General features: G+C 59.2%; 1 protein-coding gene across 1 annotated transcript; it reads left to right on the top strand.

Moving 5' to 3' along the window:
* Positions 1-22,679, top strand: SUCLG1 (succinate-CoA ligase GDP/ADP-forming subunit alpha). The gene is made up of 9 exons (XM_064151680.1): positions 1-119; positions 5,340-5,443; positions 7,428-7,544; positions 9,034-9,246; positions 9,336-9,393; positions 16,391-16,474; positions 20,162-20,313; positions 21,149-21,337; positions 22,435-22,679. The coding sequence occupies exons 1-9, from the start codon at positions 11-13 to the stop codon at positions 22,459-22,461; spliced, it is 1,053 nt and encodes a 350-aa protein (XP_064007750.1). The 5' UTR covers positions 1-10; the 3' UTR covers positions 22,462-22,679.
* Positions 22,680-23,104: the final 425 nt, after the last annotated feature.

Genomic DNA, 23,104 nt, shown 5'->3' with positions numbered 1-23,104 from the left:
GCGGGAGCCAATGGGCGCGCAGGGCTGCCCCCGCCGCCGCCGCCGCTGCCGCCAGTGCGCCCGGACGATGTCTCGCTGCAGCCGCGCCGCCGCCCCGCTGCTGGGCCGCGTCCTGCGCCGTGAGTACCGACCCGCCCGCGGCCCCGCTGCGCCCCTCTCCGCGCCGCCGCCTGCGCCCTCGCCTCGCCGCTCCGCCTCGGCAGGCCGCGGCGGCTGACTGAATGCCGCTGCCGCCGACCGGGGCCTATCGCCCCGGAGGGGCCGGGCCTGCGGCGGGGCAAGGTCACCGGGGGGAGTGTCCTGCCCGGCACCTGGGCCGTCGCCAGGCCTCGGGGCGCGGGGGTGCGGCGAGCCGGGGCTCGGGCCCGGGGCTGCTGCGGAGCTGCCCCGCCGCAGCCTCCGCGCAAGGCTCAGAGGCTCCGCGGTGCTGCCTGCGGCGGGGCACGGGGGGCAGGCCACGGGGCACGCGTGGCTGCGGGGGAGACAACGCTAGGAGAGGGTTTGGCGCTGAAGGTGGTCAGCCGCAGGAGCGGGCACCCAGAAAAGTGCCTCTCTGTGTCCTGTCCCCGGAAACGGAACTGCACAAGCCAAGGAGGCGCTGGCAGGGTTCATCTTGGCGCTGCGAGTGCCGGCTTGGACCGGAGACAGCTGAGATCCCGGTGTGGGTAGGGCTGCAGACAGCTGAGATCCCGGTGTGGGTTAGGCTGCAGACAGCTGAGATCCCAGTGTGGGTTAGGCTGCAGACAGCAGAGGTCCCAGTGTGGGTAGGGCTGCAGGCAGCTGAGATCCCAGTGTGGGTAGGGCTGCAGACAGCTGAGATCCCAGTGTGGGTAGGGCTGCAGACAGCTGAGGTCCCAGTGTGGGTAGGGCTGGAGGCAGCTGAGGTCCCAGTGTGGGTAGGGCTGCAGGCAGCTGAGGTCCCAGTGTGGGTAGGGCTGCAGGCAGCTGAGGTCCCAGTGTGGGTAGGGCTGCAGGCAGCTGAGATCCCAGTGTGGGTAGGGCTGCAGGCAGCTGAGGTCCCAGTGGTAGCTCTGGTTTCGGTTTGTTCTCTGCTGCACGTCAGCACTCTGCAGCTGGGTGGTCAGTCTGCAGAGTTATTTTATGTGCTGTTCTGTGTTTCTTATCTGTTGTTCACAATAAAAACACACAGGGCCTTGCTTGAAGCTTGGGGAGGGGAGTCTGAGACTGGAGATGAGGAAGATATTTGTGACAGTGAGAGTGGTGAGACACTGGCAGAGGCTGCCCAGGGAGGCTGTGGCTGCCCCCTCCCTGGCGGTGCACAAGGCCAGGTTGGATGATGCCTTGAGCAAACGGTGCTGGTGGGGGATGAGCTTTGAGATCCCTGCCAGCTCAACCCATTCTGTGGATCTCTGGAATCAGAATGGGTTTGCATGGGCACAAGAGCAGTTCCTTGGAATCTAAGCAAAAGAATTGGTGCCTTAGTCTTGGTTCTTGCAGCTGGGAATGAGTGCACAAGCTTAAGCTCACCTCATTTCACTGCACAGTGATCTTTTGTCTCAGTGTGGTGATGATCTGCAGCTCAGGGGCTCGTAACAGAAACTACCACACAGCTCCCATGCCCTCAGCTCTGCGTCCCTGCCTGCGTCCCCTCAGCTCCCAGTACCTGCAGGGAGCTACGAGCAGGCTGCAGAGGGACTGTTCCCAAAGGCCTGCAGGGACAGGATGAGGGCAATGGCTGCACACCAGAGCAGAGCAGGTTGAGACTGGATGTGAGGAACAAGTGCTGCACCAGGAGGCTGCTGGAACACTGCAACAGGTTGCGAGGGAGGTGGTTGGGGCCCCATGCCTGGAGACATTGCAGGTGAGGCTGCAGAGGGCTGTGGGCAGCCTGCTCTGGTGGAGGATGTCCCTGCTGAGTGCTGGGGGTTGGGCTGGAGGAGCTTTGGAGGTCCCTTCCAGCCCGTTCTGTGATTCCATGATCTAGCTAGGAGGAAGAAATGCTTTGTGATGAGAATGGTGAGAGCCTGGCCCAGGTTGCCTGGAGGCAGGAGCTGCCTCATCCCTGGAACCTTTCCAGGTCAGGTTGTTTGGGACTCTGAGCAAGCTGCTCCAGTTGCAGATGTCCCTGCTGACTGCAGGAGGGTGGACTGAAAAGTCCCTTCCAACACAACCCATTCTGTCATTCTCTGACTGCTGCTGAAGGTTTTTAAGGAAGCTGCTGCAGGCTGAAATCTTCTTTCAGTGGAAGCCTTTCTGGGTTTTGTTTGGTGCTCTGCACAGGGTTCAGAGGCTGCTGAAACTGGAGGGCTGGACTGTGTGTGTGTTGCCAGTAGGAAGCAGTGACCACCTGCTTCTTGGGGCAGTGGCAGGTCCTGAGGTTCTGCTGTGTTCTGCTGCAAAAGGGGTGCAGGAGCTCATTTGTTGGTGCCCCGAGGCTGTACCCATGAGGTGATGGAGTCCTGAGCAGTGTGTCACTGCTGGGAAGTGGTTGCCCAGAGGTCAGCTGGAAGCAGTTTGAGGGCAGAGGCAAGCCCCAGTATGCTTTGCTCTGCAGTTCCAGCTGTGCTTGGAGGGCTAAGGTCAGGGCCCTCATGCTCCTGGTGTGTGGCAGGGCTGTGCAGAGCTCCTAGCTGGAGAGATTGCAGTGGATTGTGTGGATGACCCTGGCAAGGAGCTGCTGCAGCAGCTGCAGTCCAGGCTCACCCTGTGGTGTCTGTGGTGTCAGCAGTGTGGTGGGAGACGTCCTAGAGGGTAGTTTGGGTTGGAAGGGACCTTAAAGACCATCCAGTTCCAACCCCTCTGCCATAGGCAGGGACATCTCCTGCTATCCCAGGACTCCATTGAACCTGACCTTGAATGCTTCTGGGTTTGGAGCCTCATCTTCTCTGGGCAGCCTGTTCTAATGCCTCACCACTGTGATGGGGAAGAATTCCTCCTGATGTCTCATCTCAGTCCAGCTTCTTCCAGTTTGAAGCCATTGTCCCTCCTCCTGTCACTCCAAGCCTTTGTAAAACATCTGCCCCCAGCTCTCTTGGAGCCCCTTCAGGTAGTGGAAGGCTGCTCTGAGGTCTCCCTGGAGCCTTCTCTTCTCCAGGCTGAGCAGCCCCAACTCTCCCAGCCTGTCCCCATAGCAGAGGTTCTCCAGAGCCTCCAGATCATCTCTGTGGCCTTCCCTTGACCCTCTGCAACAGTTCCATGTCCTTTCTGTGCTGGGGGCCCCAGAACTGGATGCAGTGTTCCAGGTGGCACCTGAGCAGAGCAGAGCAGGGGAGGAGAATCAGGAGAGCTCACAGAGCTGTGCTTAGAGAAGCAGGCCTGAGGAGCATCACTAGGCTGGTGAGTGCTGAGAAGAACTTGGGAGTACCTCCCGGGTCTGTGGGCTCCTGAGCTGCTTTTCTTTGGTTCAGCTTCATCAGTCTGGGGGAGAGCTCTTTCAGACCACAGACCCCCGGAGTGCCAGGCTGGGGGAGACCCCAAGAATCATCTGCTCCAGCCCAGTGCAGCTGGAATGAGCTGGCCCAGCAGCCTGGCAGGCTGAGGCTGCAAACTGCCCCATGCAGGGCACTGCACTGCTTCCCCTGGGAGCTGATTCCAGGGTCTGAGTGTGCTCGGGGGGAACATTTCCTTCTGGAGTGCAGGGGGAATGTCCCCAGCAGCCTTTGTCTTTCCCGTGGTACTCCTTGTGCCAGGGGAGTCTCCGTCTTTCCAGTAGCCCAATGCCATCGTGTCTCTGTGCACCTCTGCAGGCAGTGACAGCCAGCACAAGGAGTGGCAGTGTGTGATGAGGAGAGAACTGAAGGTTTTCCCCTTAGTCCCAGCCCTGGTTTAAGCTGGTAGGTGTGTGGTACTCACTGCACCTGCCTGGTACGGCCTGGGGAAGCTGCTGAGTGCCTCAGATCCTGTGCCATGCTCCTAGGGTGGCTTTCCATAAGGAACAGGAGCTTGGCAAGGGAAAGGTGAGAGAAGAGAGGCTGGGGAGTGACACCTCGAATCCTCTGAGCATGTGATGCTCGGAAAGAAAGGAGAAGGCACTTGGAGCAATCCCTCATGGACATGAAAGCCTCTTTCTTGCCAGAGATGTGAGTGACCAAGTGCAGCGTTGGGGATTTACTGTGGCTTGGCCCTGTGCTCCAGGACTCCGTCTGCAGCCTGCACCTTTGTGTCTTGGGCTGGTGTTCAGCTCTGTGCTTTAAGCTGGCATCACCAATGGGTTTGGCTTCTGCTGGGTCATGTTTTCCTTGTCCCTCTGCTGTTTTTTGGATGTGGAGCCAGGCACCTGCCTTTCTTCAGCTCCAGGCAGCTGCCCGGGTGGCTGCTGGAAGCTGTGAAGCAGGAAGAGCTGACAGGGGAGGGTCCTGCCTAGACATTGACACCTGGATGCTGTTTCTGACTCTTAGCTGCCACGACCTTAGCTGTGCCATTTCCTTTGCCCACCTGTTTCCTTCCCATCTCCAGTCTGTCTTTAACCATTCCACTTGCCAGCTGTTTGCACCCAGGACTTGCTGCTTGCAGGACCTCGTCCTGAGCCGTGCCCTGCTGCTGCTGCCGCTGTGCATAGCAGCTTCCAGCCAGGCTCCTTTGGGCCAGCTGCATTTCCCCTCAACCAGGCTCTGCAGGGATGTGGGAAACATTTCAGGAGAAAATCCACACAAAGCTTGGAATTTAGTGGTTTGGCTTGGTTTAGTTCCCCATGGTAGGTATTTGCTCAGCAGCTCCCCAGGAGCCAGCAGTGCCCTCATGCAGCCCAGCAGGCAGCTGTGTGCTGGCTGCAGCCCAAACCTGTGCCAGTGTCTCACCACCCTCACTGCAAACAACTTCTTCCTAACATCCAGTTTCAGTCTCCCCTCCCCAGTTCAAACCCATCTCTCCTCATCCTCATTACCAGACCTTCCCCAGCCTTCCTGTAGCCCCCTTCAGATCCTGCAAGGCCACTCCAAGGTCTCCTCCAAGCCTTCTCCTCTCCAGGCTGCACAGCCCCAACTCTCTCAGCCTGTGCTCACAGCAGAGCTGCTGCAGCCCTCTCAGCATCTTGGTGGCCTCCTCTGCACTGGCTCCAACCCTTCCATGTGCTGCTTGTGCTGGGGGCTGCAGAAGTGCCCCCAGGACTGCAGGTGGGGTGTGAGGAGAGCAGAGCCAAGGGGCAGAATCCCCTCCCTTGCCCTGCTGGCAACATGAGGAGGAAGTTCTTTAATCTAAAGGTGCTGGAGCACTGAGCAGGCTGCCCAGAGAGGTGGTGGAGCCTCCATCTCTGAAGGTGTTCCTATGCAGCCTTCTTTAGGTGCTGGTGCCCTGGCAGGGGGCTGGGACTGGAGGGTGTCCAGAGGCCATTCTGGTGTTCTGTGCTCAGTGCTTTGTGCTCTCCTCTCTCTCTTCCCCAGTGCAGCAGAATGGGGTCCGGCGCTGCTCCTACACAGCCTCCAGGCAAAACCTCTACATCAACAAAGATACCAAGGTCATCTGCCAGGGCTTCACAGGCAAGCAGGTAGGTGTGGGAACTGTTGCTTCTGCACCCTTTAGCTTCAGGGAAGTAGGTGGCTGAAAAGCAGAATAAACCTAGAGTGAGGGTGGGGAGACACTGGCACAGGCTGCCCAGGGAGGCTGTGGCTGCCTCAACCCTGGAGGTGTTCAAGGCCAGGCTGGATAATGAAGTTTTTCCTGTCCAACTTGGTGTTGAACATCTCCAGGGAGGGAGGCAAGCTGAGGTTGCCCAGGGAGGCTGTGGATATCTCCCTCCCTAGAGGTATTTAAGGCCAGGTTGGATGAGGCCTTGAGCAGCCTGTGCTGGTGGGAGGTGTCCCTGCCCGTGGCAGGGGGTTATGACTGGAAGAGCTTGAAGGTCCCTTCCACCCCAACCCACTCCATGAGTACAAAAGGCATTCTCTGTTGGCTTTGCGTTGACACAGAACTGGAATTCCTCATCAGCAAGGGCTCTTCAGCCCTGAAATCTTTCTCTGGTCCAAACAGACTTCTGTTTCCCTACATCCCAGGCACTAAATGCTTTTTTTTCACTTCACACTGCTGCTTGAGTCATCTTTCTTAGGTCACCTTTGAGTTTTCTTCTTTGTTTTAGCCATGAACCTTTTAATTGTATACAAAATCCCAGCGTGGTGGGGGTTGGAAGGGGCCTCTGGAGATCACCCAGTCCCACAGCTGTGCTAAAGCAGGGGCACCCACAGCAGCTCCTCCGGGATCCCAGTGGCCAGGTGGCTTTGGAGTCACAGAATGCCCCTCAGAGCTTCTGCCTTCCACTGAAGAGCTGAAGGCCCTGAGCAGCCTGGGCTGGTGGAAGGTGTCCGTGCCCATGGCAGGGGGCTGGAGCTGGGTGAGCTGTGAGGTCCCTTCCAACCCAACCCATTCAGAGGCTCACAGACTGTCAGGGGCTGGAAGGGACCTCCAGAGCTCATCCTGTGCAACCCCTGCACTCAGCAGGGACATCCTCCACTAGAGCAGGCTGCCCCACAGCCCTGTCCAGCCTCACCTGCAGTATCTCCAGACATGGGGCCTCAACCACCTCCCTGGGCAGCCTTTTGCAGTGTTCCAGCAGCCTCCTGGTACAGAACTTGTTCCTCACATCCAATCTCAATCTGCTCTGCTCTGGTTTGCAGCTCTGAGGCCTCTTCCCAAGTCTCAGATGGCAAACTCCATCCCCAAACACCTCCTGGCATGCCCCTAAAGCTTTGATAGGTGCAGAGTCAGCTCCCAGAGCAGAAGCAGAGGTCACAGCCCTCAGAGCCTCCACACAAAACCCTGCCCAGAGCTTTGTGTGGCACTGAAATTACTGAGCAGCCCCAAGGAAATGCCCAGGAGGGCTCCTGCCCTTTGCAACCACCGAGTGGGAGGGCTTGGAAGGGACCTGCAGAGAGCATCCAGCCCAAGCTGCCTGCCAGAGCAGGGGCACCCAGGGCAGGGCACACAGGAGCACAGCAAGGAGGCTTTGGAAAGTCCCCAGAGCAGGAGGTTCCACAACCTGTCTGGGAGCCTGCTCCAGGCTCCAGCACCCCTATAAGAGGTTTGGTTTATGTGTTAGAGGGGGATTTCCAGTTCAGTCCCCAGTGCCTTTGGCTCTCAGTGCCTCTGAAGTAGATTTCTGGGTCTGGCTCAGGATATTTCAGTATTCTCTCACACCCTGCTCCCCTTGCCCACATGTAAGACTCCTCCTGCTAACACTCAGCCAGTCATGAGCTGACTTCTGCTATTTCTTCATAGTGTTTCTCATTCTCCAGACTTGATGTGGGGAACAAAGTCTGCCTGCTGTGTCTGCAGCAGACACCAAACCCTGTGGTGTGAGCACAGGGCTCTGACTAAAACATGTCCTGTCCTGGGTGCACATCAAACATCTGTGTGTGTCTGCTGCCAACTTCCCTGCTCACTCAAGTGCCAGGAATTGCCTTCAGAGTTAAAGGTAACATCACCTTGCTGGGTCCTTCTGCTTTGCCTTCTAAAGTCGCTTCTTTTCTGTCCCACAGGGCACCTTTCACAGCCAGCAGGCACTGGACTATGGCACCAATCTAGTTGGAGGAACTTCTCCAGGGAAGGGGGGACAGACTCACCTGGGCCTGCCTGTGTTTAATTCTGTGAAGGAGGTAATGTGCAGCTGTGGGCAGAGAGGTTAATGCTGCTGCCAGGCTCCTGCTTCACTGCTCAGGCTGAGGAGGCAGTGTTTGAGCTGGGGGTGTCACTGTGCAGGGAGTGCTGTGGAAGCCTTCTGAAAGAGAGAACTTGCAGGCTGATCAGACAGGAGTTTGGCTTCCCCTGTGCAGTTCAGAGGCTGGATACACTTCATGCCTGCAGCTGCTTTCTGCTGGTGTCTGGTGTGGAGGATGAGTCTTTAGCAGGCTGTTGTGATAGGATCGCAGCATATGAGGGCCTGGAGGGGACCTCCAGAGCTCATCCAGCCCAGCCCCTGCCAGAGCAGGAGCACCCAGGGCAGGGCACACAGGAGCACAGCCAGGGGGGCTTGGAAAGGCCCCAGAGCAGGAGGCTCCACAGCCTCTCTGGGCAGCCTGCTCCAGGCTCCAGCACCCTCACACCAAACAAGTTTCTCCTCATGCTGAGCTGCAACCTCCTGGGCTCCAGCTTGTGCCTCTTGTGCCCTGTGCTGTCACTGGGCACCACCAAACAGAGCCTGGCACCTTCCCCCTGGCACCCACCCCTCAGCTACTGACAGACATTGCTCAGAGCCCTCTCAGCCTTCTCCTTCCCACACTGCCCAGCCCCAGGGCTCTCAGCCTCTCTCCACAGCAGAGATGTCCCAGGTTATCTGGGGGTGTTGGTGATGATGTTCATGGGGCAGATCCTTTCCAGGCAGTGGTTAACTGCCAGTTCCCTGGGTGCACAGGGTCAGTGACCTGAGCACTTCCTCTGAATGAAGGCAGATCCGTTGGCTTCATTCATGCTTGTGGCAAATGTCACACCTGCAGCACTGCCTCCAGGTCTGGGACCCTCAGCACAAGGACATGGAACTGTGAGAGAGGGCTCGGAGGAGGCCACCAAGATGCTCAGAGGGCTGGAGAACCTCTGCTGTAGGGACAGGCTGGGGCTGTTCAGCCTGGAGAAGAAAAGGCTCCAGGGGGCCCTTAAGAGCTGCAGTTCAGTATCTGAAGGGGCAGGTTGGGGAGGGACTCTTCAGAAGGGCCTGTGGGGATAGGATGAGAAGAGAAATGGATTGAAGCTTGAGGAGGGTAGGTTTAGTCTGGAGATTGGGAAGACATTCTTTATGGTGAGGATGGGGAGACACTGGCACAGGTTGTGCAGGGAGGCTGTGGATGTCCCCTCCCTGGAGATGTTTGAGACCAGGCTGGATAATGATGCTTTTGTCTCCAATGTAGTGTTGAAGACCTCCAGGGATGGAGATATCCACAACCTCTGTGGGCAACCTAAGGTGAGGGTGGGGAGACACTGGCACAGGTTTGCTCAGGGAGGTGTTCAAAGCCAGGCTGGATGAGGCCTCGGGCAGCCTGTGCTGGTGGGAGGTTGGCCCTGGATGATGCTGAAGGTCCCTTCCAGGCCATTCTCTGCAGCTCTGCAGTGCTCTCTGCCTCACTGCCCCCCGGCCTTGTGCTTTCCCTGCAGGCTAAAGAGCAGACTGGAGCTTCTGCCACTGTCATTTACGTGCCTCCTCCCTTTGCTGCCGCTGCCATCAACGAGGCCATCGAGGCAGAGATGCCCCTGGTGGTGTGCATCACGGAGGGCATCCCCCAGCAGGACATGGTGCGGGTCAAGCACAGGCTGCTGCGGCAGGGCAAGACGCGCCTGGTGGGCCCCAACTGCCCCGGGGTCATCAATGTGAGTAGGCTCTGCATCCGCTGCCAGGGCTGAGCCCTTCCTAGTGCTGCTTTCAGTGTCCCATCTGACTTCTCCCACTCTTTCCTTAGCCTGGAGAATGTAAAATTGGTATCATGCCTGGTCACATTCACAAGAAGGGAAGAATTGGTGAGTCTTTGAACCTTCATGCCTCGTATCAAAGTAAGCTTTGCTCCAACAGTGCTCTGCTTCCTGAGGCCAGTCACAGCCTGCCCCAAAGGCAGCTGGCCTGCTGGGTGTGACAGCTCCTCTGTCCTCCACCCTTGCAGTGAGCTTTGCTATTGCCAGTCCTGAAGACCCACATCATTTGGCACAGACTGCTCAGGGAGGTGGGCGGGAGAGACCATCCCTGGAGATGTCTCGGGAACTGCAGCCAGCAGGACCAGGGAGGTTCTTCTGCCCTGTGCTCAGCACTGCTCAGGCCACCCCTGGAGTGCTATGTCCAGTTCTGGGCTCCTCCATTGCAGAGAGATGCTGAGGTGCTGGAAGGTGTTGAGAGAAGGGCAGCAAGGCTGGGGAGGGGCCTGGAGCACAGCCCTGTGAGGAGAGGCTGAGGGAGCTGGGGGGAGCAGCCTGCAGCAGAGGAGGCTCAGGGCAGAGCTCATTGCTGCCTGCAGCTGCCTGCAGGGAGGCTGTAGCCAGGTGGGGTTGGGCTCTGCTGCCAGGCAGCCAGCAACAGAAGAAGGGGACACAGCCTCAAGCTGTGCCAGGGCAGGTCTAGAGTGGATGTGAGGAGGAAGTTGTTGGCAGAGAGAGTGATTGGCATTGGAATGGGCTGCCCAGGGAGGTGGTGGAGTGGCTGTGGTTGGAGGTGTTGCAGCCAAGCCTGGCTGGGGCACTGAGTGCCATGGTCTGGTTGGTTGGGCAGGGCTGGGTGCTAGGCTGGGCTGGCTGAGCTTGGAGCTCTCTTCCAGCCTGCCTGATTCTATCATTCTGTGTTCTGGAAATGTGTGGATGTGGCACCTGGGGACGTGGTGTGGTGGCTGTGGTGGTGCTGGGTACCTGGTTGGATTGGGTGATCTGAGATCTTGCTGCTGCTGCAGGAGTGGGAGGAGTGGCTGGCAGCATGGCAGCAAGACCTGGGCAGGCTGCAGAGCTGGGCAGAGATGAACCTCATGAAGTTCAGCAAGGCCAGGGGCAGAGTCCTGCCGCTGGGGAGGAGCAGCAGCAGGAACCAGTACAGACCTGCTGGAGAAGCTCCACAGAACTACCTAGCAGTCCTGGCTGATAATATTTTCTCCATGGGCAGCAATGTGCCCTGGGGCCCAAGAAAGCCAAAGGTACCCTTGGGGACATTAAGAAGTGTGGCCAGCAGCTCAGGGGAGGTTCTCCTTCCCCTCTACTCAGCCCTGGGTAGACCACACCTGCAATACCCTGTCCAGTTCTGGGCTCCCCAGTTCAAGAGGGACAGGAAACTGCTGGAGAGAGCCCGACAGAGGCTGAGAGAGTGCTGCAGGGGCTGGAACATCTCTCTTACAAGGAAAGGCTGAGGGGCCTGGGGCTGTTCAGTGTGGAGAGGAGAAGGCTGAGAGGGATCTGATCAGTGTCTGCAGATACCTGAGGGGTGGCTGTCAGGAGGCCAGGCTCTGTGTGGTGGTGCCCGGTGATAAGGTGAGAGGCAATCAACATAATCACAGGAAAGTTCATCTCCACATAAGGAGAAACTCATTCAGTGTGAGGGTGCTGGAGGCCTGGGACAGGCTGCCCAGAGAGGTTGTGTAGCCTCCTGCTCTGGAGATCTTCAGAACCCACCTGGCCACGTTCCTGTGTGCCCTGCTGCTCTGGCAGGAGGGTTGGACTCAGTGCTCTCTGCAAGTTCCTTCCAGCCCTCCATAGTCTGTGATTCTGAAGCTAACTCTACCATGGCAGGTGGGAGGGAAAAATCTGTCAGCTCCTCAGCCTGTGGAGTTAGCAGGGCACTGACTTGGTCAGCACCATTTGTTGTGGCTATGAGCCATGAGAGATGAGAACAGGCTGAGAGAAAGCTGGGGAAGAGAAGGCTCCAGGGAGAGTTAAAAGCAGCCTTACAGTGTTGGATGTGGGCTACAGGAGAGCTGGGCAGGGACTTTTGATAGGGGCTTGGAGTGGCAGGACAAGGGGTGCTGGCTTGAAACTGGAAGAAACTGGATTTAGATGAGGCATTAGGAAGAAATTCTTCCCCATGAGGGTGCGGAGACACTGGCACAGGTTGCCCATGGAGGTGTTCAAAGCCAGGCCTGATGAGGCCTTGAGCAAGCTGTGCTGGTGGGAGGTGTCCCTGCCCATGGCTGGAGTTTGGAATTAGAAGATCTTTAGGGTCCCTTCCAACCCAACCCATTGCTTGCACCCCCTGCTGCCTGCAGGTTTCTTGTCCTGTCCTCTGTGGCTTCCTTGTTCTAAACTCTGGAGAGAGCATCTGACTAATTGAAAACTCCTCCTGTGCAGGAGCTGTAAAGAAATCTCCTTCCAAAGGTGTGTTTGTACTTCAGCAGAGCTTCGGGAGCCTTGTGCAGAGCAGCATGTGCTGCTGGGACCTGCCAGCAGGGTGACCCTCGCCCTGCCATGGCAGGGTCATGGGCTGAAAAGCTCTGCAGTGCTCCTGGCCTGTGTGGACTCAGTGCAGGAGAACCAATCTCTGCTACTTAACCACAAGAGTGTGGGGTGCTGGTGGGGAGGAGCTGGGCAGGAGCCAGCAGTGGGCACTGGCAGCACAGAAGGCCAAGGGCAGCCTGGGCTGCGTCCAAAGCAGTGTGGGTAGAGCTGGAGAGGGGATCCTTCCCCTTGCTCTGCTCTGGGGACACCTCACCTGCAGGGCTGTGCCCAGCTGTGGGGCCTGTCATACAATAAGGGCCTGGAGTTACTGCAAAGGGTGCAGAGGAGGCCACAGAGATGCCCAGAGGTCTGGAGAGCCTCTGCTATGGGAACAGGCTGGGAGAGTTGGGGCTGTTCAGCCTGGAGAAGAGAAGGCTCCAGGGAGACCTCAGAGCAGCCTTCCAGTACCTGAAGGGGCTCCAGGCAGGCTGGGGAGGGACTGTTCAGAAGGGCCTGTGGGGATAGGCTGAGGGCAGTAGGAACTGGAGCAGGGCAGAGTAAGGTTGGACATGAGGAGGAAGTTGTGCACAGTGAGGGTGGTGAGACACTGGCACAGGCTGCCCAGGGCTGTGCTTGAGGCTCTGTCCCTGGAGCCATTGAAGCTCAGGCTGGCTGTGTGCCTGTGCAGCCTGCTCTGGCTGGAGGTGTCCCTGTGCCTGCAGAGGGTCGCACAGAAAGCCCCTGGGGGCTCCCTGTGGCCCAGTGCAGCTCCTGCAGCTTGCAGCGGGCCTGGGGCTGTGGCACCAGGTGCCTGCAGTGGTGCCCTTCGCCGTTGCCTTGGGCTGCACAGGGTTGTTGTTCCAGCTCCCTTCTGACTCTGATGTTTCTGAATGGCTCCAGGGCATGCCTGGGGGCCCTGAGCTGTTAGGCTCCGGGTGGCTGAGTGAGAGGTGCCAGAGGATCTTTGAGACCCTGACCTGCACTGCCCCAGCACTGCCGGAGCCTTGCAGCCGCGCCCCAAGGAGCAGGGCACCAAAGTGCCTGCAGCTTGGCCCTGCTGCTGTCTGGCACTGTCACCTTCGGTGAGAGGCTCCCTGCCGTGCTCCTCTGTGAGGCACCCAACAGCCACTGGGTAACCCTGGGATGCCAGCTGTAAAAATAGCCTCAGCCCTTGGGCTGGAGCTCCTCTGGAGCAACCTGATCTTGCTACGCAGCAGGAAGCCCTTTGTGGGCACAGCAAGGGCAGAACCTGTGCTGGCGGACAGCTGCAGTGGCCAGCAGCATGGGCAGGGCAGGGAGCTCAGCAAAGGTGCAGGGCTGCTGGGCTGTTCTTCCCTCCCTCCACGTGATAGACCCACTCACAGATCCACAGCTTGCTCCAGGTTGGAAGGGATCCTCAAAGGCCATCTGGTCCCCCCCCAGCCCAGCACTCAGCAGGGACACCTTCAACTAGAGCAGGCTGCCTGGGGAGACATCCAGGCTGACCTTGAATGTCTGGATTCAGGGGTTTAAAGGTCCTTTGGCACCTCACGTGGCAGCCAGAACACAGCCCCTCGGGACCTCAAGGCATCCCTTGGAGATCTTCAGAAGCCTCTGAATCAGAAGGGTGCTCAGGACAGCAACCTTTGGCAGTCCCAGGCAGTGTCCTGGTGGTGTCTACAAAGAGCATAGTTGCAGGCATCTGGCTTTGCAGTGCCAGGCTGTAGGAACTTGTACAAGCTGGAGGGACGGCTTGAGTGCCAGCACAGATTGCCTTGGCTGGGGAGGGAGCCTCCAAGGACAGCTTGTGCAAGCCCCTGCAGGCAGCAGGGCTACCTTGAGCTAGAGCAGGCTGCAGAGGGACACACTTAGGCTGATCTTGAATGGCTCCAGAGACAGAGCCTCAAGCCCAGCCCTGGGCAGCCTGTGCCACTCTGTTAGGTCTCTTGCAGTGGCTGGAAGGTGAGCCCAGGTTTTGCTGGAACCCTTTCCTCCTGCAGGAGTCTTGCCCTGGAGCCGTGACCAGAGAGCCATGCAGGTGCTGTGCCCCTGCTCCGGGCTCTGTCACAGCTTCCACCCCCTGCTCAGAGCTGGGGCTGAGGCTGCTGCAGTGCTGCCGTGCCAGTGCTGAGGGTGGCTGCTACAGCAGTGACCCACGGCAGCAAGAGCACCTTCAGAGTGACACCATGGGCTGCTGCAGTGCACTGCCAGCAGGGTGAGTGTGAGCCAGCAGTGCCCAGCTGGCCAAGAAGGGCACCAGCAGCCTGGCCTGGGGCAGCAAGAGTTTGACCAGCAGGAGCGGGGCAGGGATTGTCCCTCTGCAGCTGGCAGTGGTGAGGCCACAGCTTGAGGACTGGGTTCAGTACTCAGTGTCCAAGGAGGACACTGCGGGGCTGGAGCAGGTCCAGAGAAGGGCAACAGAGTTGGGGAAGGGTCTGGAGAACAGGGCTGGGGAGGGGTTAGTGTGGAGAAGAGGAGGCAGAGGCAGACCTCATTACTCTCTGCAGCTCCCTGAGAGGAGGCTGCTGCAGTGAGGTGGGGGCTGGGCTCTGCTGCCTGCCCTCAGGTGATAGAAGAAGAGGAACTGGCCTGAAATTGTGCCAGGGGAGGGTTAGGTTGGAGAGGAGGAAAAATTCCTTTGCTGCAAGAGTGGTCACTGTTTGCCAGGACATCCTAGTGAGCAAGCTCAGCAAGTGTGGGGTGGCAGAGCAGACAGAGAGTGGATTCGGCACTGCTCACAAGGTAGAGTTCAGAGGGTGGTGATCAATGGTGCCAAGTCCAGCTGGAGAGCTGGAACCAGTGGAGTCCCCCAGGGACCAGTGCTGGGTCCAGTTCTGTTCAACATCTTCACCAGTGCCACTGCTGAGGGCACAGACAGACAGAGTCTGCTCAGCAGGTTTGCTGCTGACACCAAGCTGGGAGGCTTGGCTGAGACAGACGCAGGCTGTGCTGCCATCCAGAGAGCCCTGGGCACAGAGCTGGGCACAGAGGAGCCAGATGAGGCTCAACAGGGACAAGTGCAGAGTCCTGCACCTGGGGAGGAGAAATAAACTGCAGCAGGACAGGCTGGGAGGTGACTGCTGGAGAGCAGCCCCAGCAGAGGAGCTGGAGGTGCTGGGGAGAACATCCCTGGCACAGCAGTGTGCCCTGGGGGCCAAGAGGCCAATGGGAGCCTGGGGGCATTCAGCAGAGTGTGTCCAGCAGATCAGGGAGCTTCTGCCCCTCTGCTCTGCCCTGCTGAGACCTCCTCTTGGGCACTGCCTTCAGGCTTGGGCTCCCCAGTTGCAGAGGGACAGGGATCTGCTGGAGAGGGTCCAGAGGAGGGCTATGAGGATGATGAGGGTCCTGGAGCAGTGCCTGGTGAGGGGAGGCTGAGGGCCCTGGGGCTGCTTAGTGTGGAGAGGAGAAGACTGAGAGGGGATTGAATCAATGTTTATAAGCACCTGAGGGCTGGGGGCAGGAGCAGGGGACAGGCTCTGCTCACTGCTGCATGGGACAGGACAAGCAGCAGTGGATGGAAGCTGCAGCACAGGAGGTTCAGCTCAGCACAAGGGGAACTTCTTTACTGCAAGGGTCCCAGAGCCTGGCACAGGCTGCCCAGAGAGGCTGTGGAGTCTCCTTCTGTGGAGCCTTTCCAGGCCTGTCTGGATGTGTTCCTGTGTGCCCTGAGCTACACTGTGTGGTCCTGCTCTGGCAGGGGTTGGACTGGATGATCTCTCTGGGTCCCTTCCAACCCCTGACACCCTGTGAGCCTGTGGGATTGGATCAGGCTGCCCAGGGGAGTGGTGGAGTCCCCATCCCTGGAGGTGTTTCTCAGAGGCAGAGCTGTGGTGCTGAGGGCCATGGGCAGCCCCAGCCTGGGCAGAATGGTTGGGTTGGATGCTCTGGCAGGGCTTTGCCAACCAAGGAACTTCTGTGATTCTCTGATTCCATAAGAGAAAGTGGCTGAGGACTGAGGCCCCTGCTCAGTCCTGCACCCACCTACAGCAGCTGGGCAGCTCTAGAATGGCCTGATCCAACCCAAATGATGCTGTGCTTCCCTCTCTACTCTGGGAGGTCTCTGGTGTGTGACATACCCTGGGTAGAATCTTCTGGAGACTTCTGCCGCGGCAGGGACAGCTGCAGAACCTGGCTTCTTGTGGGCAGCTCCCTAGGAATTGTCCTGCATGGAGCTGACTTCTTCAAGTGAGGACTTTGTTGACCTGGAGCTGTTCAAAGCCAGGCTGGGGAGGCCTTGAGCAACCTATGAGGACAGGCTGAGAGAGTTGGAGCTCTGCAGCTTGGAGTAGAGAAAGCTTTGAGGAGACGTTGGAGTGGCCTTGCAGCATCTGAAAGGGGCTACAGGAGGGCTGGGGAGGGACTGCTGAGAAGGGCTTGGAGTGACAGGATGAGGAGGGATGGGTTTGAACTGGCAGAGAGGAGATTCAAACTGGATGTTAGGAAGAAGTGAGGGTGGTGAGACACTGGCACAGGTTGCCAGGGAGGTGTTCAAGGCCAGGCCTGATGAGGTCCTTGAGCATCCTGTGCTGGTGGGAAGTGTCCCTACCCATGGATGATCCCTTCCAAACCAACCCCTGGCTGTGTGCTGGAGCTGCTGCAGGTCTCACAGTTACTTCTCTCCTTTCCTTTCCTCAAGGCATCGTGTCAAGATCTGGAACTCTGACATATGAAGCTGTGCACCAGACAACCCAGGTCGGGTTGGGGCAGTCCTTCTGCATTGGTAAGTGTCCTCACAGCCTCTGCACCTGGGAATCAACTGCATCTGCTGTGCCCAGAAGCCATCCAAAGGCATTTGGTTTTGCAGGGCAGTTGCTGCAGGGTCACTGTGGTGAGAAATGAGATCCCTGTGTTCCTCTGGAAACACATTTTCCCAGGGAAAAATTGGCCAGGAGCAGCCAGCATGGAGTCACTGAGGGGGAATGGTGCTGCAGAGGCATGGCCAGAGGGGTGCTGAAGGGGGGGCAGTGGGCATCATCCTGTGGCTTCAGCAAGGCTTTGCTGCTGCCTCCCATGGCATCCCATCAGGCAGGCAGAGTGGGCTGGGTGATTGGGCTGTGAGCTGGGTTGGAAACTGGCTCAGGAACAGAGCCCAGAGGGTGGTGATCAGTGGTGCAGAGCCCAGCTGGGGGCCTGTGGCCAGTGGTGGTCCCCAGGGGCTGGTGCTGGGCCCAGGCTTGTTCAGGTTCTCCATCAACAACCTGCACGAGGGCACAGAGTGAACCTCTGCCAGTTTGCTGTGGCACCAAAGTGGGAGGGGTGGCTGAGACCCCCCAGGCTGTGCTGCCATCCAGTGAGCCCTGGGCAGGCTGAGAGCTGGGCAGAGAGGAACCTCCTGGTTCCTCTGCAAGGCCAAGGGCAGAGTCCTGCAGCTGGGCAGCAGCAAGAGCAGGCAGCAGCACAGAGTGGGGGGCAGCTGCTGGAGAGCAGCTCCCTGGAGAGACAGCTTGGGGTGCTGGTGGGCAGCAATGTGCCCCTGGGGCCAAGAGGGCCAAGGGCAGCCTGGGGCCAGCAAGAGGAGTGTGGCCAACAGGGCCAGGGAGGTTCTCCTGCCCCTCTGCCCTACCCTGCTGAGGCCACAGCTGCAGTGCTGTGTCCAGTTTGGGGCTCCCCAGTTCAGGAGAGACACAGAGCTGCTGGGGAGAGTCCAGCAGAGAGCTGGGAGGATGCTGAAGGGCCTGGGACAGCTCTGCTGTGGAGAGAGGCTGAGAGCCCTGGGGCTGGTTAGTGTGGGGAGGAGAAGGCTGAGAGGGCTCTGAGCAATGTCTGTCAGTAGCTGAGGGGTGGGTGCCAGGGGGATAGCACAAGAGAAAGTGGCCTGGATGGATGAGGTCAGGAACCATTTCCTTCCTGCAGAGGGGTCAGGGGCTGGCACAGGCTGTCCAGGGAGGTGGCAGAGTCCCCATCCCTGGAGGGTTCCAGAAGCACGCGGCCGTGGCACCGGGGGCCATGGTTTGGTGGCCAGGGTGGGGTTGGCTTGATGGTTGGACTTGATCTTGGAGGGCTTTTGCAAGCCAAACGGTTCTGTGATTCTGTGCTTCCACCTGGAACAGCTTCAGCCTGGGCAGGGGCTCGGGAGGGCTGGCAGGGGCTGGCAGTGCCCTGGTTCCACGTCCCCATCCCTGCAGCGAGCGCTAGGGACGTGCTGTGCAAAGCCTGCTGCCAGGGAGCCAGCCACAGCCCTGCCACCTCCAGAGGGGGAGAAGCTAACAGCCCGGGGCTGGGCAGATGCTGGAAGGAGGAGATGCTGTCAGCAGGCAGCTCCTGGGCTGGGGGAGAGCGGCTGCTGTGAAAGCTGCCTGCTCTCTGCAGGGCTGCCCTCTGCAGAGGGCCACTGCAGCTCTGCAGCCGCCAAAGCCTTTTAGCACTGGAAGTAAGAAAGGAGGGAGCACAGAAGCTGCCTGACCTGATTGAAATGCCCAAGGAGGGGGAAGATGAAGAAGTCCAAGCGTAGCCAGCAGTGGGGCACGGAGATGTTGTCCCCCTGGGAGGCAGCATCAGCTTTGTGTAGGTGGATCTGGGCAGCTCATGCAATTGTCCACTCCTAGCTCCAGGCAAGAAAGCACTTTGGAGCTTGCAGAGCACCCGCAGAGAAGACAGGGCCTGGTTGTGGCAAGGCAGAGCCTGGGTTCAGTGGCACAGGTGAGGAGGTCAGCAGCACATGCAGTCACCTGGGCACCAGGAGAAGCAAGGCAGCCAGAGCTGCCCAGCAGAGGTGCACAGTGCTGAGCCTCCGGGGCAGGATGGCGCCGGAGCTGGCTGGCAGGTTTGCCCCCAGGGGTGGAAGGGGCCACGGGGATGGGTTTGTGAGCCCCTGGGTGGGGGGAGACGCTGCTGCAGCTTGCAGGGGGAGGCAGGAAGGGTATTTAGAAGATGGTCTTGATTCTCTGCAGGCTTCTCCTCCCCTGGCTCGTGGGGTCGCTGCCACGGAGGGGCTTTGGCATTCAGAGGTTTACAGCAGACCTTTACTGTTTGCCAGGAGCTGCTCTGAGCTGCAGGAAATGTGGGCTGGGGGTACCTTGATGTCAGCCTTTGTGGACGGCTCCTGTGCGTGGGGGGGTGAAGGAGCAAGCAGCAGCACTGCTCACGGCTCGGAGCTCCGGGAGCTGCTCCCTCCAGGGGCAAAGCTGTGCGCGGGGCTGCGGTGGGAAAGCTGCTCCGGCCGCGGCAGAGTGGGCAGCTGCAGCTGAAGCCGCGGAGGGGATGCTGGGCTGCACCCAGGCTTCTTTGTGCTGGCTGGGACTGAGCCAAGTCGCCCCTGCACGAGTGCCTGCTGCAAAGGCAGAGCTCTCCTGCTGGCTTCGCAGGACTCAGGTCTCAGAGCAGAGCCCCCAGGAGAGGAGCTGGGCAGGCAGAATCGGGAGGGGCTCTCCCTGCCGCGCAGCATCACTGCTGTGCGTTTCTGTTGTAGCTCTGCTGCCATCAAGTGATGGAGGGGATTTATTGTTGGGTGAAGGCATCCAAGCCCAACCGCGACTAAGGAAACCTGCACTTCTGCAGCCCCCAGCACAAGCAGGACATGGAACTGCTGGAGCCAGTCCAGAGGAGGCCACCAAGGTGCTCCGAGGGCTGCAGCAGCTCTGCTCTGAGCACAGGCTGAGAGAGGTGGAGGCCTTGGAGTGGCCTTCCAGGATCTGAAGGGGGCTCCAGGAGGGCTGGGGAGGGACTATTGACAAGGGCTTGGAATGACAGGATGAGGCCAGCTGCAGTGCTGTGTCCAGTTTGGGGCTCCCCAGTTCAGGAGAGACAGAGACCTGCTGGGGAGAGTCCAGTGGAGAGCTACTTTTTGGTGGTGCCCAGTGACAGGACAGGGCACAAGAGGCACAAGCTGGAGCCCAGGAGGTTGCAGCTCAGCATGAGGAGGAACTTGTTTGGTGTGAGGGTGCTGGAGCCTGGAGCAGGCTGCCCAGAGAGGCTGTGGAGCCTCCTGCTCTGGAGCCTTTGCAAGCTCCCCTGCCTGTGCTCCTGGGTGCCCTGCCCTGGGTGCCCCTGCTCTGGCAGGCAGCTTGGGCTGGATGCTCTCTGCAGGTCCCTTCCAAGCCCTCCCACTCGGTGGTTGCAAAGGGCAGGAGCCCTCCTGGGCATTTCCTTGGGGCTGCTCAGTAAAGTCAGTGCCACACAAAGCTCTGGGCAGGGTTTTGTGTGGAGGCTCTGTCTGAGGGCTGTGACCTCTGCTTCTGCTCTGGGAGCTGACTCTGCAGCTATCAAAGCTTTAGGGGCATGCCAGGAGGTGTTTGGGGCAGGAGTTTGCCATCTGAGACTTGGGAAGAGGCCTCAGAGCTGCCCCTCTGGAGCCTCTGGGAGCACTTCATGCTGAGCTGGACTTGGCCACGTCTGTGCAGCCTCTGCACCCTGGGGCAGGCTCTTTGCTTTCCTTGTGCTTCTGATTGGTGTCACTTCTCTTCTGCAGGGATTGGAGGTGACCCCTTCAATGGCACTAATTTCATTGACTGCCTGGATGTCTTCCTGAAGGATCCTCACACTGAGGGCATCATCCTGATTGGGGAAATTGGAGGCAATGCTGAAGAAGATGCTGCAGCATTTCTGAAGGAGAACAATTCTGTAAGTGCTAACCCCTGGGCCCTTCAGCCCCTCGTGTGACCATGCCAAGGCAGCCCCAGCTCACTCCCTCCTCACAGCCCTCAGAGCTTCTGCCTTCCCCTGAAGAGCTGAAGGCCCTGAGCAGCCTGGGCTGGTGGAAGGTGTCCGTGCCCATGGCAGGGGGCTGGAGCTGGGTGAGCTGTGAGGTCCCTTCCAACCCAACCCATTCACAGGCTCACAGAGTGTCAGGGGCTGGAAGGGACCTCCAGAGCTCATCCAGTGCAACCCCTGCCAGAGCAGGATCACCCAGAGCAGATCACAGAGGAACACATCCAGGCAGAAGGGTTCTGGATATCTGCAGAGAGGGAGACTCCACAACTCCTCTGGGCAACCTCTGCCAGAGTCTCCCCCTCCTCAACCTCTGCCAGAGTCTCCCCCTCCTCAGCCTGTGCCAGAGTCTCCCCACCCTCACTGCCAGGGATTTGTTCCTAATCCCCAATCTCAGTCTCTCCTCCCAAGCTTCAATCCATTTGCCGTTGTCCTGTCGCTCCCAGCCCCTGTCCAGAGTGCCTCCCCAGCTCTCCTGGAGTGCCTTCAGGTCCTGCAAGGCTGCTCTGAGGTCTCCCTGGAGCCTTCTCTCCTCCAGGCTGCACAGCCTCAGCTGTCTCAGCCTGTCCCCTCGGGGAGGTTCTGCAGCCCGCACTCCGCAGAGTCTTGGCTCTGCCTCCTGCCGCCTGCAGTGGTTGAGCTCTGTCCCTGCCTGGCTGATCTTTGCGAAGCCACCAGCGGCCTGCCAGCTGGAGCTGCCTGTCACCTCCCCTGCCCCTGCCTGACCCTGCGCTGCCTTTGCCCTCAGGGTCCCAAAGCCAAGCCGGTGGTGTCGTTCATCGCGGGGCTGACAGCTCCTCCGGGCCGGCGGATGGGGCACGCAGGAGCCATCATTGCTGGGGGCAAGGGTGGGGCCAAGGAGAAGATCGCAGCCCTGCAGAGCGCCGGCGTGGTGGTCAGCATGTCTCCTGCTCAGCTGGGCAGCACCATGCACAAGGTGGGTGCCGTGGTGCTGCCTGCCCGTGCTGACCCCGAGCACGGAGCTGCTCCCGAGGGGACGCCGCTGGGCAGCGCAAGTCATGCCCAGGCACTTGGTGCTCACAGCTTGCTGCGACAGCAGGCAGCTCTGCTGGCTGCACTGGTACAGTCAGCTGGGGTGGACAAGCCCTTGCAGAGCCTCCACTCCAGCCCCTCTCTAACTCTGCCAAGGCTGATGCTAAACCATGCCCTCAGCACTGCAGCTGTGCCCCTTTGGTATACCCCCAGGGATGGAGATTCAGCCTCCTCCCTGGGCAGCCTGTGCCAGGCTTTGAGAACCCTCTGAGTTAAGAATCTTCTTCTCCTGGCCAACCTAAACCTCCCCTGGGGAAACTTGAGGCCATCCTGCCTCTTGTTCCTAGGGAGCAGAGCCCAATCCCCACCTTCCTGCAGCCTCCTCTTGGGGAGCTGCAGAGAGCAATGAGCTCTGCCTCAGCCTCCTCCTCTCCACACTGCACACCCTCAGCTCCCTCAGCTGCTCCCCTCCAGCCCTGTTCTCCAGGCACCTTCCTCAGCTTTGCTGGGCACCTCCCCAGCTTTGGTGCCCTTCTCTGGACCTGCTGCAGCCCTTCAATGTTCTTCAGAAGTGAGGACCCCAAAACTGAACCCAGCACTCCAGGGGTGGCCTCCTCAGTGTAATCCCTGCCCTGCTCCTGCTGGCCACACCACTGCTGATCCAGGCCAGGCTGCAGTGAGTCTGGAGTGCTGCTGCAGTGCACCACTGCTGGGTGTTGACAGCTGACATGTTCATGTGAGGTGGGAGAACGGCATAGGGAGGCTCAAAGGGCCTCCTGTCCGACCCCCTGCACTCAGCAGGGACAGCTCCAGCTGCACAGGGACACATCCAGGCTGATCTTCAGTGTCTCCAGGCACAGGGCCTCAGCGCCTGCTCTGGGCAGCATCCTCCTCTCCCTCACCTGGCACCCGTGGTGCATTTTCTGATCAGGTTTTCAATTCAGGCAGTCAGGTTTGCCCAGACAGATACAGAGTGGGCAGGGAAGAGCAGCAGCAGCCTTTGCTTTTTGCCCACCTGTAACCTTTGTGTGGCGTTTGCAGGAGTTCGAGAAGAGGAAATTGCTGTAGAAGAGGCTTGGGAACACTGCAGGACACCAGCGCAGCTCCTGGCCTCTGCTTACCTTCTCTGCTGCTCTTCACTTGCCCAAATGACTGGCACTGGTCTGTGAATGTGACTCGGAAGCCATAAACCTCCTGGCTAAAGCTGTTTTGATGTCTCCTTGGTTCAGGCCTGAGCACCTCATTGTAAATCACAGCACCACTAATAAATCTCCTACTCAATCTGACTCACCTCTGGGAGCCAGGAATCAGGCAGCTCCAGATCAGCCTTTTGTCACTCGAGCACTGCCCATTGTGAAGGCAAAGCTGCCTGTGGAGACTCTGGCCAGGTTGGGGGCGCTGCCTTTGGCACACATCAGCCTTTGCTTTCTCCTCAGAGGGCGCAGTGCTGCTCCTCGCAGGCTCTCTGTGCCGCGCCCAGCCCAAGTCTGCTGCACCAAGCCGAAGCTGCGGGGTCCGAGCGGATTGTTTGCTGAGCCACGGAGCCAAGAGCTGCCTTGCGAGGCTGAGGAGTCCCGCGGAGGGGCCAGCAGTTGTGTTTGTGGGAGAGATGGGATCTGTGCTCACAGGGAATCTCATTTCCCAGCAAAAGCAGAGTCGAACTTGCCTGGCCCTGTGGGAGCAGTTTGGTCCCTTCAGTTGCTCTCCCTCT

The sequence above is a fragment of the Pogoniulus pusillus genome, chromosome 11, assembly GCF_015220805.1.
Source record: "Pogoniulus pusillus isolate bPogPus1 chromosome 11, bPogPus1.pri, whole genome shotgun sequence".
NCBI lineage: Eukaryota > Metazoa > Chordata > Aves > Piciformes > Lybiidae > Pogoniulus > Pogoniulus pusillus.
Note: the sequence above shows the minus strand (reverse complement) of the source record. Positions and strands in the feature narration are given on the sequence as shown.